Here is a 14641-nt window from a genome sequence, read left to right on the forward strand (position 1 = left end):
GGCATGCGTAGCACATGACCGAGCCATCGCAGTCGATGATGCTGGATGTTTTCCCGGATTGAGGTGCCTGCAGCACAACCAAATACCCGTTTTCTAATCGCTTCGTTACTGACAAGCTCGCGCCTTTCACAACCAGCCACGCTTCTGAGGCATCGGTGGTCAATATCAATTTCAGTAGAACAACTCCAAACAATTTTAAAACAGGAGCGAAAGTAGTTTGAAGATCACCAAACACCGATGTATGGTTTGTCTTCGATTTTCTCCACGTGTGATGGTGTTAGCTCAATTACTGAGTTCGAATTCGATGCTAAGATTGTACAAACTTTTGCAAATAAAAAGATGTACTCCTAACTGACCCGTCTCAATCTGAAGACACTCACACATTTTGGCTTTTGCTGCAGAAACTTGGGGTGGTTCAGCACGGACAACTGGCCAATCGTTTACTCTACAAGCCCACCAATTGCCTAAGCTTCTTTGATGTCATGCAACGGTGAGAAACGTCCCTCGTTCATTGCCTGAGGATAACTGTAAAAGACACTGAAGCGTCAGTTCACCACGTATGCTGGTGCGATGAACTACGAGTACCAGCGCTCCAAGCAAGGCTCAATGACCGAAGAACAACTGACAGTTAGTTTTCAACCGTCACAGGATGCAGACAGGCGGCGCCAGTGGAACAGGGCCGAGAGTTGGCGCTCCAGAAATTTATCATCGAATGTATGCACCTTATCAACGAAAATTAGTGAACACCACTGATCCTCTTCAGGTGACGGTGAACAGAGTTTTGTGAATGACAGTCATTTTCATGTTATATCCTCACTCGAATCACAGTGCAGTCGAAAAGAACACAAAGTAGAGTGTGGCCGTGGTAGCCAAACGCAGGATGAATTAAACCGACAAACGCTAGTCTGTCACTGAACACTAATGGTACACGAGTTCCTCCCTCTAGATTATTACATGTTTTGGCCGAACCATGATCTCAAAACAGACCTGGAACGGGATTTTAAGGCTGAGCAAACAGAATCCACAACTGAATGATTAGTGTGCATAAACCGGCTCATTTTCACTTGCTCTTCCCGAGTAGTTGCCTACCGGCCTGTCGCGTCGATTGAATGGATCGAAAATCGAAGGAACTACCTTCCTCATCGAACTTATCCAGTCCTCGTTTGAACTGATCTAGATGATGGGCACCTGAGATAATCTACATGTTTGTGTCATTGCGACTCGGAGGATCCAATCAAACAGACTAATGTTATCAAATGCAACTGTAGGCACCGAAATTTTCGATAGGAGGCATCAGTATCTGAGGACGTCTCCGAAGGTGTTTACACGTGAGTGTAAAGGATCGGTAAACGAAAATGCAAAAACAAAATAACAGCCGACGTGATTCGTACCCGCAAACTACAGAGTTATGCTGTGACACGCACAGTCTTTGAACATGCCTCTAGGAATCCACGTACAGACACGGAAGTTTTATTAGCTCTGAGGTCAACGCACGAAACTCAAAGGCTAGAATTGCATCTGCCAATTTTCAGCGATGAAGACATCAGTGGATCTCAGAGGACACGTGTATCGGGCTAGAATGCTGGCTGTATTGTTGTACGATTGTGAGACGTGGCCACTTCGGTCGGAGGACCTGAGAGGTAGTCAGGTCTTCCAGGATGGGATCCAAGTGCCCCTCCCTGTGCTCGGCTAGGGACACTGAATGATATGGCAGTTAACCGACGTCAATGGCGTCCATGTTGTCACTTTCTATCCAGGTTGTCTGACCGAGTGTTGGGTGTGTAGGCGCCTCGGATGTTTTGACAGGATAGCCCCATCACTATCCGCTTTTTCCTCTTTCCACTAAGCGGCTTTCTTCGAATAAATTCATTTGGTTGCACATCCGTGAAGCAAGACCCATCTCAACTGGTGTTGCTATCAGTGGTGATTATGATTACAATAACTAAAAATAACGGCCCTAGTGAAAATGACTGAGGAGTACAGTAGAACACAAGTTAAAATATCACATGGACTTACATGTACGGTTGAGAAACGGCTGATGAATAATGCCGATGATGGGGTGTCCGTGGAGAGCGACACAAACCATTACAGTCACATACTCCAGCAAACCTTCTATAAACAGGAAACGGAAGGGACCATAAGTCGCCGGTTTTGCATGGTACATCTAAGATGGGCGCGGGGAAACCATTGAATAAAGCTTAATTTACCGGTTAGTTCCTGAGTTGCATCCAAAGGATCCACCCAGAGAGTGAGGTCGGATACGGGGATAAAAAGATCAGCATTCGGCAGTCGCGATTCCACATCAGAGTGGAAGACTTCAGGACCAAGGTAAGGTGCACCCTCAAGGACTGGAGGGTGTTCTTCAGAAATGACCTTTTTCAAAAGGATGGAAGAGAAAAAAAACAATGATAAGTCTATAACTGGATTCAAACGGACCACTTGGAACGAATATGCTGCGATTTCTGTTTTACGGTATGAATTCCACGCCAACTTTCGTGGCGAGGGTCGAGGAAAGAAAAAAATAGAGGTTTCGAATACCTGTCCGGATTGATTATGCTTCCAGGTAGTGACCCGGTTCTGTTTCAGTTTTCAGCGTAAATCCGACTATGTACGTGAAAATTAACCAGTGACCGAGTGATAAACTTCAGCAATTGCTTTGCGAGCACGATCATGTCTTTGCGGAGTTTTTTCGGTTCAATATGGCATAGAGGTTGGCACTCCAGCTCCCGAGAGGCAGATTCGTGGTTCGAGACTAGCGGTGTTTTCTGCATTACTCCTGAACGGCCAGGCAGAACTTCAGTCATCGTATCTCTATGTGCTACATGATAGCTATGTGTCAAAGTGGCATCAAAAGTGAATGCTTTCCAAAATTCTTGGCAACACGGCATTATAGATTGCCCACAAGGCTTCAACTTGGACGGGAATGAGCACACTATAATGAACTAACAGCGAAGACTCGATCGACGGAAGTACTGATGACTTTCGTGTGATATGGATCAGTCAGTGACAGATGCTGCATTGCCAGGTTTGCGCTGGTGATTCCAGCCTACTGCTTAACTATTTGTGACCAGGTTGTCCAGCACAGTGAACAGATTAACGGCTACAGGTTTAATTATGGAAACGGACGAGTGCTAAGTCACAAATGCCGCATGCGGTTCTACATACAGAACCTGCGGACCGTTCGTTCCCCTGTCAGTAAGTATAGGACAGTGACGCTCGGCATTAGGTAAGTGAATCCAATATAACCGGGCTTCCTTTTTTCTCTCTTTCGAGGGGTTGAAGAAAACACATGACACGTGCGTCAATCAACTCCATAATGTTCGCCTCACAAGTCATGCTAAAGGTGAGCACCTCGTGGAATGGCCCAAAATTATAAATGAAGGTCGGAACCCAGAAACCTCTCGATAAGGATTAGTCATTGAGGAGTGGTTAGACAATGAGATAAAAGTCACAAGGGGAAACCAATAAAGCATCACTTTTTACCTTGAGATCAGCGAAATCGGAGGCTAGTCCGGAAACAATTATATGATGGGACTTTAGATCAATATCTGTCAGTAGTTCATTTTTCGGACCGCCCCCGCCGCCTTCTGATAGTCCTTTGATACGCGCGTGCAAATTTGAAGATTTATAACTGGACCTGATGACGGTTCCTGCATTCTCTGTTAGGTGCACACACCGTATCAGCAGGCGCTTCACACTGATCACGTTGCCCCGAAGAGGAGTGATGGAGCCAACATTGGAAAAATAGTAGAGTAGCAAAACGATAACAGAAATGAGAAGGATGGTCCAGCCATGTTTATTTAGACGAAATGTCATCATCTCCGTGTATGGAAAGTTGCCTCGTTGACAGAACACAAACTGGGTGGACAAACCCGACTGTGTGAAGTAGTCTGAGGACTAAAGAGAACGGATACGTGTAACCGAATAAGATGAGGTACAATGAAATATTACTCATTTTGTTTAAAACAGTTACCTGAGGGAGAGGGTCAGTTTCAACGTTACACAAGATACCCACAAGCTGACAAACATCCCCACACTGATTTGACCAAAGTCCTTATGCGAAGAGACGGCAGGTACCAGAGTGAATGTGTCTATTTGTGTAGATTATGGTTCGAGGTCAGGTCATGACCTGATCTCGCCTGGATCATTTTCCTCCTAAACATGGTTAGAATAAATAATAATCGATCAGCTGCAACAGCCTTGCGATGCCTAGCCACCATGCCACTCGAAGGAAGCACGAGAGCTAGGATACCGCCAGGTTGCCCAAGCCTAGACAGGGAAGGTTGACATACAGAGGTCGGGTTCGAACCACGAACCTTCCGGTCAGTAAATTCGCGCACTAACCACTTGGGCCATTTAGCCCTCCTAAACATGGTTGAGCTAAGAGGGTTTAACAAATCAGAGGGTATGTTGCATCTGAAGTATATGCTCTATCCGGCGTGATCTATGAAATGGCCCAAGTTCAGCTATCATGTGAATTTCTCCTCCAAAAAACTATCTCACATATCTCGACGTTACCAAGCCGGTTCCTCCCCAAGGGTCATCGAATGTGCAGAAGCGCCGTTCCTGGTGGGTTGGCAGGAGACTAGAGTACTCTTAATGTGTAAGGCCAGGCTGGTTTCTGCCAAATTCAGAAACGTATCTCCGACGTGATATCAAAGTGAACTATTAGATTGCGTTTCATACAGTCTTGTGGGGCGAAAACGTGGTCACTACGTCAGTGTTCACAGAACCATGTAGCCTAACATGAACATAATCGGGTCGGGAATGCTTAAGTTTGTGAAGTGGGCTTGGGGAGAAATAATATATGCGGAACAGGGGCAGTTATAATCCATAGGAAGTCTTATCAGACCACGTAGCTCGATGGCAAGTGGGGTGTCGGCCTCACAGAGTCCTTTCCTCTCAACTGTGGATAATTTGAGAACGATGGAGTGGTGGTCAGTTATAGACACCACAAAGAAGTATAAAATTTCTGATCAGTGAACCCAATCCAGTTTATAATTGACATCCCTATATGGGACATTGAGGGTGCAATACATTAGCAAGCGTAGGCCATGACGTAGACGACGACGTTTTACTTGTCACGAAGACAGGATCACTTTCCATAGACAGTATACGGGGGAGGGTAATTTACTCTTATCAAAAAACAATAAACATTAATTATCAAAAAGGTAATACCAGTTGGAGCTGTCCTGAAGGGTTAGTGAAGACCACAAAATTCTCCACCGATATGTACAGTGTACGGAGGGGCTTTACAGTATCGACTAAGCCGGATAGGTGACTTTATCGGTTGTATTTCAGGTGGTTGTTAGTCTGTTCATCCAACTTGGTAATTTGCTTCCAGACATCTCGTCATCCATTGCAAAGGCATCAATGCGCGGTTAGGTGGGTACTTCCTATCTGTTTGCGTGCGTTTATGCAGTTCATAAAAGAAACCATCGTTCCTCGACCAACTTATAACACAAAGCGAGCACATTACCAGGTTCAGCGAATAAACAGCCGCCTGATCTACAACCAGTTAACGCACCCAAACTATAAGTATTTCAGCAGATTGGTTTTATGAGGTGAAGGCCCTCACGAGGTCCGGTTTCAGCGACGATCGGAACGATCAAAACGAACGAATCGACCAATCATCCATCGGGCTTTTTCCAGTGGATTTAGAGTACAGAGGAGTTCACAAAAAATATCTTTGTATTCAGCCAATTAGAATGTCATGGGGAGAGAGCAATTTGAACATCGCGAGGACCTAATGGGAGTAACTCGTCGAGGTGTAAAAGTCGCCCCAAGAACTGTTGTTTCCTCGAAATGAAATTCTCCGATTCCAAAACTGCTCGCCAAGGATTACCTGTAGGTTGCCTCAAAGAGTGAGCCACCTGGAACACCAAAGAACAACGGAAAAACCGATGTTACCGGTATTGATGTAAACTGGCAGCACTTACAAGCATGGGTTTCAAAACTGGTATAATGGCAACGAACTATTGCGAACCATAGAACAAAAATTCTTACATCTTTCCAAACCGCTGGTCAAAGCATCGTTAACACCTGCGTTGTCCGTCGAGGTTCACATGACTATTGTGACAGAAAGAATGGCTAAGTATGAGCCACGACATCTGCGCAGCTGTTGCTAACAAATCCAGTAAACTAGGGGTTCAACTGATTTTCCCAAGTGCTGTTTCAAAACAAAAAAATGACATGTTGTGATATCACGCAGTCGAGCTGGCGAAATTAGTTCAGTCGATCATTTCAGCACAATCACCGAGAGCAATCAACCATTAGTGTACACTAGGGTCTAAATACAATAAGACGGGAAACCCTGTACAAAAGTATGGGGGTTTCTGCTGCTGCAACTGCGTTCAGCGGGAATAGTGCAAAACGCAGAGCGCTTTGCTTCGCTGAAGCAAGGAAACTGCGCGCAGGATTTCCGTGGTCGACGAAGGACTGGTGTCAAGGCTCCAGCTATGTCCGTCTTGTTTTTCCAGAGGCTGAGTTAATGGGGGCCAGCTGAAATGCGCATCCGCTCGTCGTTTAGGATGTTTTTTGTAAATGGAATCACACGATTTTTGCTGAAACACTCTCTTCGAACCAGGTTACCACAGTACTTGATACAATGTATAACTGTTTCCTGTCAAAAGGACCTCACTTATCCTGACACCCTCGCAATCCTCGACCTATGCAGTATTCGGTGCATGAGGAAACCACGTGCGCCATCACGAACGTCCACACTTTGTGTACGTGCGCCAGAACGTCCACACTTGGTGTGATTTTTTGGCTGTTGATCGCGATGAATCTCGGTATTCATCCGAGAGTGAAGGCGACACGGAAAGATGGCATATAAAAAACATGAGAACATAGCTGTGCAACTAGTCTTCACTGGTCCTTCAACCAGAAACCGTTACACGTCAGTCAACGCCGCAGATATTCACCACCACCCCCCAATAGACACCTCACGGAGAGCGCATAGGAAGATTGCGTTGGTGATTGCCGAGACAAAAACCTGTTATGAACTTGTGCGATGTTTCCGGCTTCCGCAAGGATGAAGAGAGATTTACCTGAACCGTTGTGTAAATGGGTCACGGAGTCCGATGAACCTGAACAGTGAGTGAGTGTTCCAAACACACCGAAGTTGGCCACCGGTTCCATTGAAGTATAGCTTGATTACCCAGTGCTAGTGCTGTGAGCCTGGCGGATCGTAAATTCTGCATTTACAAAGTCTGATATTTTGACGAACTGCTTAGTTGAGCATCACCAGCGAAGACTCAAGTGCGAACGGTTTTTGAGAGGACCGTCTTTCAAACGTTGTGACATGGTGCCCAGATGGTTCACTGCAATCGACTGAGTGGCAGTCTTGGGCTTTAGTTACAAATCATCAAGTGTGATTTATTCCGATTGTTTTACGTCTGCACACTGTTAGTGTGAAATTGGAGACAGCTTACTGGGATTTCGACTGGTGAATTTGCTGTGATGGCAGAAGATTACGAAAAGTCGTGAGGAGCTGCCCTCTCTAGAGAAAGGTGCCAATGTTTCCTCCACAAATCATGAAGGAAACGTCTCACTGCCTTCACATTCCTGTCACAGAAGACAGTACGACTTCACCTCTAGATTGCCTCGTGATATGAGTTCCCTCAATACGGGGACATGCTGTTCTTCATCGGAATGATCCCCGTGAACCCTTCTGAAACTGGGTTTTAGCCAGTATAGCCAGCAGGATCAATGCCGCACAGAAGTTCAACCACCACAAGATGACAGCTTGAGGTAGGGAACTGAACTGAACTGTGGGGCATTGCTTCAGACAAGAAGCATGATCCGAAGAGTCAGAATTGCCCATTACCGCTCCCACATAAGACCGGCCATGCCACAGGTGGTACTCTGCGCGAATGTCATTGAAGCAGCACGACAATAAGCACCGTTGTAGGTACTGAGAGCAGTTGTTGGCCACAAACAGTCGGTTGAAACCCACAAAACCACGAAAAGACCATCGTTATCAGAGCGTCACCCAGGATGAATGTGCCGGGGATTTAGTGGAAACATGGATCAACAAGACAAATGCGGGCGTTCAAGTCCTTAGCAATATTAAGAATATCTCCGTGGGGTGCTCGGTAGATATCTTGAAGTTGTTCACAGAACCGACTTCTGGATTCAGGGTCTGCACTGAAGTGTTGGAGTACGAGTTGTGTGTACGAGTACGAGTACAGCAACAGTACGGGCTGTTTTGTTGTATGGCTGTGAGACTTGGCTTATTCGAGCAGCGGACCTGAGACGTCTTCAGGTGTTCGACAATCGTTGTCTCAGAACCATGGCTCGTGTGGGTTGGTGACGAAGAATCCGCAACGAGGCAGTTAGAGAGCGCGTTCCCGGTTGTGCAACAGGTACTTCCATTGAGGAATGTGTCCAGCCCCAGAAGCTGCGTTGGTTGGGACATGTGGTACGTATGCCGAACCATCGTTTGCCGAAGAGTGCTGTTTTCCATGCCCAACTCAGAGTGGCGTAAACAGAGAGGTGGCCAACCCTTGACTTGGCAGAGGAGTATGAAGGAGATCACGAAGCGCTTGGGTGCTGTCGGTGCTACTCGCCTTCCAGGATGGGGACCGCGTGATCCTCACTGTGCCTGGTTGCAGACACTACAAGATATGGCTGCCAACCTATGTCAGTGGCGTTCTTGTTGTCAGCTTCTATCCAGATTGCTTGAGTGAATCTCTGGAGGTGTAGGCACCTCGGAATGATTGTGTTAAGCTAGCACTAAGTCCCTCCCCCATCCACCTTTATTCTTTTCTTCACAATGAGGCTTTCAAATAAGTCATGGTTGTACGGCAGTGAAGCATCGGTGTTGAACACTGATCTCATGCTATCGATGATGATGATGATGATGTTGAGAGAATCTTTAAACTAGGAACACTGTCATCTTGCCATCCTGCTCCTTGTGACGACCGCACACATGTCAACGAGTTAACGCGTACCTCATCTGGTGAAGGCAATAAAAAATAAAATCATTCAGCGGTAGCACCCTTTCGGCGCCTAACTGCCATGCCACACGAAGGAGGCACGAGGGCTGGGATACGGCAGGGTGGCCCCCACCCCCCACGGGGAAACGAACCACGGACCTTCCGTTCAGTAAATTCGTGCTCTAACCACTTGGCGTGGCGTTCATCCCTTGTCTGACTTGCATGCGCCTCCGCTCAATAACTTTGAAGAAAATACCGATCATACTTCAATCTCACCCCGTGCCCGGGCAATGCGTCTGCATCTCCAAATACATATGACCCTGGCATCTATGATTTAGCCGGGTTCCAGAGATGTACACAGCAGTGTACATTTTAAGAAACCGAGAAACCTGACAACACTTATCATTACCCTATAGCAGATTTTTACAATCATTCATTCAGTCCCTGTGTCCGAGTTACCCCTCTCTACACACAACCCAACGGCCCGGGTGAATGTTATGGCCATTTTTTGTGTTCACATTGTCGTTTCGTATTACACATGCTTTCGCCTTCACTTTCAGCTTATGTACGTCTGTTCTTAGACAAGTAAAGAATTATTCAGTGTTGTTCTCGCGCTCATTCGAGATCGATACTCCATTCGTCGCTGAAGGGTTTTACGCCAACTCCCGCGGACGTGTGAAGGTCTAAGGAAGGCTCTCGCCTGGGTTCACATCATCAAGCGGTGTCAGGCAGGGCTGTCCTCTTATATCTTTCTTCGTCAACTTAGTCATCGAAGGAAATCATTCATCCTTATTAAGAATCATCAGCAGTGCGCATCTCACGAAACTCCAGAGAGTCTCGAACCCGCGACCTCCTGGCTAGTAGTTTGAACACTTAACCAGTCGGCCATGAGCGGCTGATCAGCAGTGATTAACTCGCACTTAGACAGGATATAGCGCCGCTCATCCTTCAATCACGGGATCCACATCACGCGGTCACACGTGTTGACTGGCTCCTCGAGCAACGACTTCTCAGATAGAAGTTTCACACATCGGGTGAAGTTTATTCTTCCACTGAGCTACCTATATATCGTGGGTAATGCGAGGAGATTTGGGATATTTTGTGTGGGATTTCGTCCTGTAAGTGAAGCCAATCTATGCTGAAAAGCCGAGAAGCACTGTACAGCTGATTCATCCTTATTGGGAATCATCAGCAGTGCGCATCTCACGAAACTCCGAAGAGTCGGGAACCCGCGACCTCCCGGCTAGTAGCTTGAACACTTGACCGTTCGGCCACAAGTGGCTGATCAGCAGAGATTATGGAAAACTCATCGAAAGCTCGGAAGATGGAGAAGGCTTTTGCTACCGGAAACAGCCGTGTTCTATACCAACTGATGCGACCAACTGATTATAGGAGGTAATAGGGGCGAGATGGCTCACAAGTTAGAGCGCGAATTTGCTGACCAGAAGATGCGTGGTTCGAACCTGACCTCTGCCTCTCGACTCCCCCTGTCTCGGTTTGGGGAGCCTGGCAGCATACCAGCCGTCGTGTTTCGCTTCGGTGGCACGACAGCTAGGCACCGAAAGGGTATTACGGCTGAACGATTCACCCGTCAGTGAGTCAACAAGTGAAAAAGGCGGCTCATTGACTCTAAAATTGTCGACCGTAAGGGTGAGCCGAACACCTCGATGAATAGTTTAGCCAACCTCCTGCGACATAGCCTCTAAAGATAGTGTATTACGGACGAATGGAATATAAACCTTAATCGCCCGTCGGAAGAAAAAATAAAGTACGAAATACCCGTAATGAAACGTGAGAAGGCACCAGGCCGGACGGTCTGTATACAACCCGCTTCATTATCCTCATCATCATTGTGAGGCAGTAACACTACTGTTGACACTAATGTATGACTACCGTATAACCATGAAGTTCATCTTATTATGATCAGACTTAGAGCAAAAAGAAAAGGAAAAATGGTTGAGACAGAGACCTATGACCCAAAACCAAAAACGCTTTTGAGGCATCGGTGGTTAAAAACCTGAAGATACCTCACATCATCTGACCGTAGAGACCATGTCTCATCCGCAAAACAACGCAGCCCTTACTGTAGCCTGGGACGAATGACCCTTAAGACCCAGTGACATGGCTTTTTGACGCCCCAAATGATTCAAACTAGCAAACGTGACTAGCGCCTTTGAGATTCTTGCACTGACTTCATCAGAGATAAAACAACTAACAAAGTATACGAAATTTTCCATAACCTCCGGTGATTTACCTTGAAATCTCAAGCGTACAATCGGAGACTGTACGTTCTGAAGCATAATTTTGCACTTTGAAGGTGCTAGGCGCATGCCGAAAGATGTTATAACGGTAGGCAATCTATTCAATAGGGCTTGTGCTTTGTCTTAATCGTCGAAGATGAGGGCTATGTCGTCTGCATACTCCAGATTGACCAAGTTCTCATCAGCTGCAATTTGATCAGGGGGGTTTCGAAGGCGTTCGCCTAGTTGTTTCATCAATGACGAGGTTGAACAGGAGTGGAGTGGTATGCTTACCGGACACTGCTTTTTGTAGAGAAGCTTTTGGAGAGCTCACCATACACCCTTACACGCCAAAAAGTGTATGAATACAGGGATCGGATTACGTTAACAAACCTCTTCGGCGTACCCTGTTGATCAAGTGTAGTTAACAGCACTGACAGATGGGGAGGATCTAACACCTTCTTGAAGTCAAGGAACACCACGATTGTGGGTCGTTTGTACATGTGGCATTGTCTTAGCACCTGACGGAGCGTGAAGAATTGGTCAACGCAGCCTCTACCCGGTTGAAATCCCACTTGATTCTCACGAGTCAAGGTTTCGCGCGACGCAGTAAAATGACGAAGAATCGGTGAGCCAGAAGCCTTGTCATAACAGGAGTCAAACGAACATCTGTATTACTTAATTCACTGAGAGTAGCCTTTTTTCAAAGTGGACAGTGTTATCGACTTACCCCAGTTGTGCGGGAAAATCCCTTTCTACCAGATAGGCCTCAATAGACTAGACAGGCGATGGTTGAAACCCACCGCCATCCTTGAACAGCACAGGGGGAAGGTCTTCGTGACCAGCAGCACTATGACGCCTGAGTAGAGATATACACTCGGATAATTCTGAGGTTGAAGACAGCTCCATATTCATAGGCCACCTGTCTATCGAAGGCCAGGATTCCGGAGTGGAGATAGCAGGTGGCTAACTGAATTGCTGTAGAAATGCTGTGCCCAGCAGTCCAAAAATTTTGCTTTGCTGGATATCAGAGAGCCATTCCGATCCCTGATAGTTTCACTGACATTAAGCTTCAAAGAACCAGTCGAAAGAATCAAGTGGAACAGCTTGTGGACATTTCCAGCATTTTCGTTGTCTTCCGTTTTTTCGGTCTTTCGAGTCCACCTAGCTTCCCGGTCTGTACAGACACTCATCTGGCATCCGATGATGCGTCGGGGAGTTGTGGTTGCTGGTCCTATAAGGGATCTAATGTTTGTATGAAGTTGGCTGGGTTGTGCCGCAAACTGAAGTTCCGGTTCCAAGCAGCATTTTGGGTTTTTTTTCCGGTAACCATTTATTCCGAAAACGGATCGTTCGGAAGCCGTTCGAGAAGCGTATCTATCTAACGAAGCTCATTGGTGAGACATAGGATGAAGTTCGCGAAGAATGAGGCCCAACGACAGCTAGTCGTGTCCTCAAAAGTGTGAAAACCAGCGTGGCATAGCCTGGTAGCTGCGGTATCGAGGTTGCCGTCTGGTCTTATCCTTCGAAGGTTGACTGAACCCAGATATGTGTAAACCAGGTTGGGTTCCCTTCTGCAATAAGATGCATCGATCATATTTTCACTATCCAACAGATTCCGGAACAGCGACAATGTTGCCAATGCCAAACAATGGTTTTCTACCTTGACTTGAAAGCTGAGTTTGACTCTATGGATCGTCGGGCACCACGACAGTGTCTATGGTGCAAATCCATCTGCCATAAATACCTCGTTCTCCTTAAGGCAGTGTGCACTAACTGCCGCGGACGTGGGGGGATTTACGAGAAGCTCTTACCTAAGTTCACCACATCAAGTTGTGGTCATGCAAGGCAATGCTCTTTCATTTTTTCTGTTCGCTGATGCGCCTATGGAAAACCCAGTCCCAGCGTCCAATGCTTGTAGGGTGGAAACGTGCCCAGGGCACGCACACAAGTAGCAAATACGAAGACGAAATAGCTGTCCTCGGATCTGACACCATTACGGTGGAGGCAACAGTAAATAATCCAAACAATTGTCTCCATGTCAGGCATGCACTTTCCACTTGTTAAGCGTAGGTGCTGCTGCAAGACTAGGTGGGCTTGAACCCTAACCTCATTCTTGCGGACGACCTGAGGGTGTAGACAAACTTGACTAACTGAGTAGCTGTATCAGTCCGGGAGGTCTAGTAGAAGATGATATTTTCAGCAAAATCGGGGACCGCAGAGGTTTCGTGAGCCCGCATCAACTGTGGCGTACACGTGAAGCCAGCTTATCTATGAAGTGTCGAGCTTCAAATATTGCGGTGCGTTCCATGTCACTGTATGGGTCAGAAACTTGGCCGACGCATGCTTAAGACGTCAATAAAAAGCCCACTATTTGACCACCGAAGTCTTCAAGGTACTGGATGATTTTGGTGCGAACAACGAATCGGTACTGTTGAAGTATGTCGAACGGGTTTCGGAAGATGAACTGACCATACTGTATAGGTAAATAATGAACAAATAATAATCGTTAAGCTATAGCAACCCTTCGGTGGCTAACTGCCATGCCACCAGAAGGAAGCACGAAGGGTGCGATACAGCCAGGTTGAGGGCGAGATGGTTCAAATGGTTAGAGCGCGAATTCACTAACCGGAAGATTCGTGGTTCGAACCCGACCCCCCACCTCTCGACTTTCCCTGTCTAGGCCTGGGCAACCTGGCAGAATCCCAGCCCTCGTGCTTCTTCCATGTGGCATGGTAGCTAGGTACAGAAAGGGTACTACAGCTGAATGACAAATTTTTTCCAAGCCTTGACAGGGAAAGTTGAGAGGCAGAGGTTGGGTTCGACCACGAAAATTCTGGTCAGTAAATTCGCGCTCTAACCACTGAGCCGTTTGCATAGGTTGCGCTGGCTTGTTCACGTGCTCCGCATGGCAGCCGAATGACTACCTTGAAGAGCCTTTTTCAAACAAACACGCGAAGGGTGGAAACAAGCCAGAGGGAGGTCAGACCATGACGGGGCAGCGAAGTGTGCAAACCATTACCAGTAAACTCATTTGCACTGGTCACTGCTAGCTCTCTGGATGGATACCCCGGGAAGGGACACGTCAGTGGTTAGAGACATTGTCAGACATGATCGCTATGATCGTAGTATGACAAGTACGCGGTTTTCACAGCTAACGTTGACGATTATTACGTGACGAATTTCTATAATGGTACTGCGCCATCTGTTGTACTATAAAGTACTCGTCAATAACCCAGCAGATCCGACTTGCTTTGTGTTTTTAAAACGCTTTTAATGCCGTTGCAATAGCTACCGAAGTCGCTGAAATTCGATCGAATTCTCGGGTTCCTCTCAAACTTCCAACCTGGTGTCGCAGTAGAACGGCTACCAAAGGCCAGTCTGTGCATTGTGTGCAAATGATTAAAAATTATGCAAACTGTTTCATACTCGAAAGGAAGTGTTACGGTAGAATCCTGGAAG

The 14641-nt window shown here is 46.8% G+C and overlaps 1 protein-coding gene across 1 annotated transcript in view; it reads right to left on the minus strand.

Annotated features, from left to right (window-relative positions):
• The window catches only part of T265_10261 (hypothetical protein), a gene marked incomplete at both ends in the record, with an annotated part of 13795 nt that extends 6655 nt beyond the window's left edge, over window positions 1-7140 (minus strand). The window contains 4 exons of the mRNA XM_009176580.1: window positions 2017-2112; window positions 2208-2373; window positions 3484-3890; window positions 7050-7140. Of these exons, the coding sequence (XP_009174844.1) occupies window positions 2017-2112; window positions 2208-2373; window positions 3484-3890; window positions 7050-7140 (760 nt within the window). The remainder of the gene's footprint in view (window positions 1-2016; window positions 2113-2207; window positions 2374-3483; window positions 3891-7049) is intronic.
• Window positions 7141-14641: the final 7501 nt, after the last annotated feature.

This window comes from Opisthorchis viverrini (genome assembly GCF_000715545.1).
Source record: "Opisthorchis viverrini unplaced genomic scaffold opera_v5_356, whole genome shotgun sequence".
Taxonomy (NCBI): Eukaryota; Metazoa; Platyhelminthes; class Trematoda; order Opisthorchiida; family Opisthorchiidae; genus Opisthorchis; species Opisthorchis viverrini.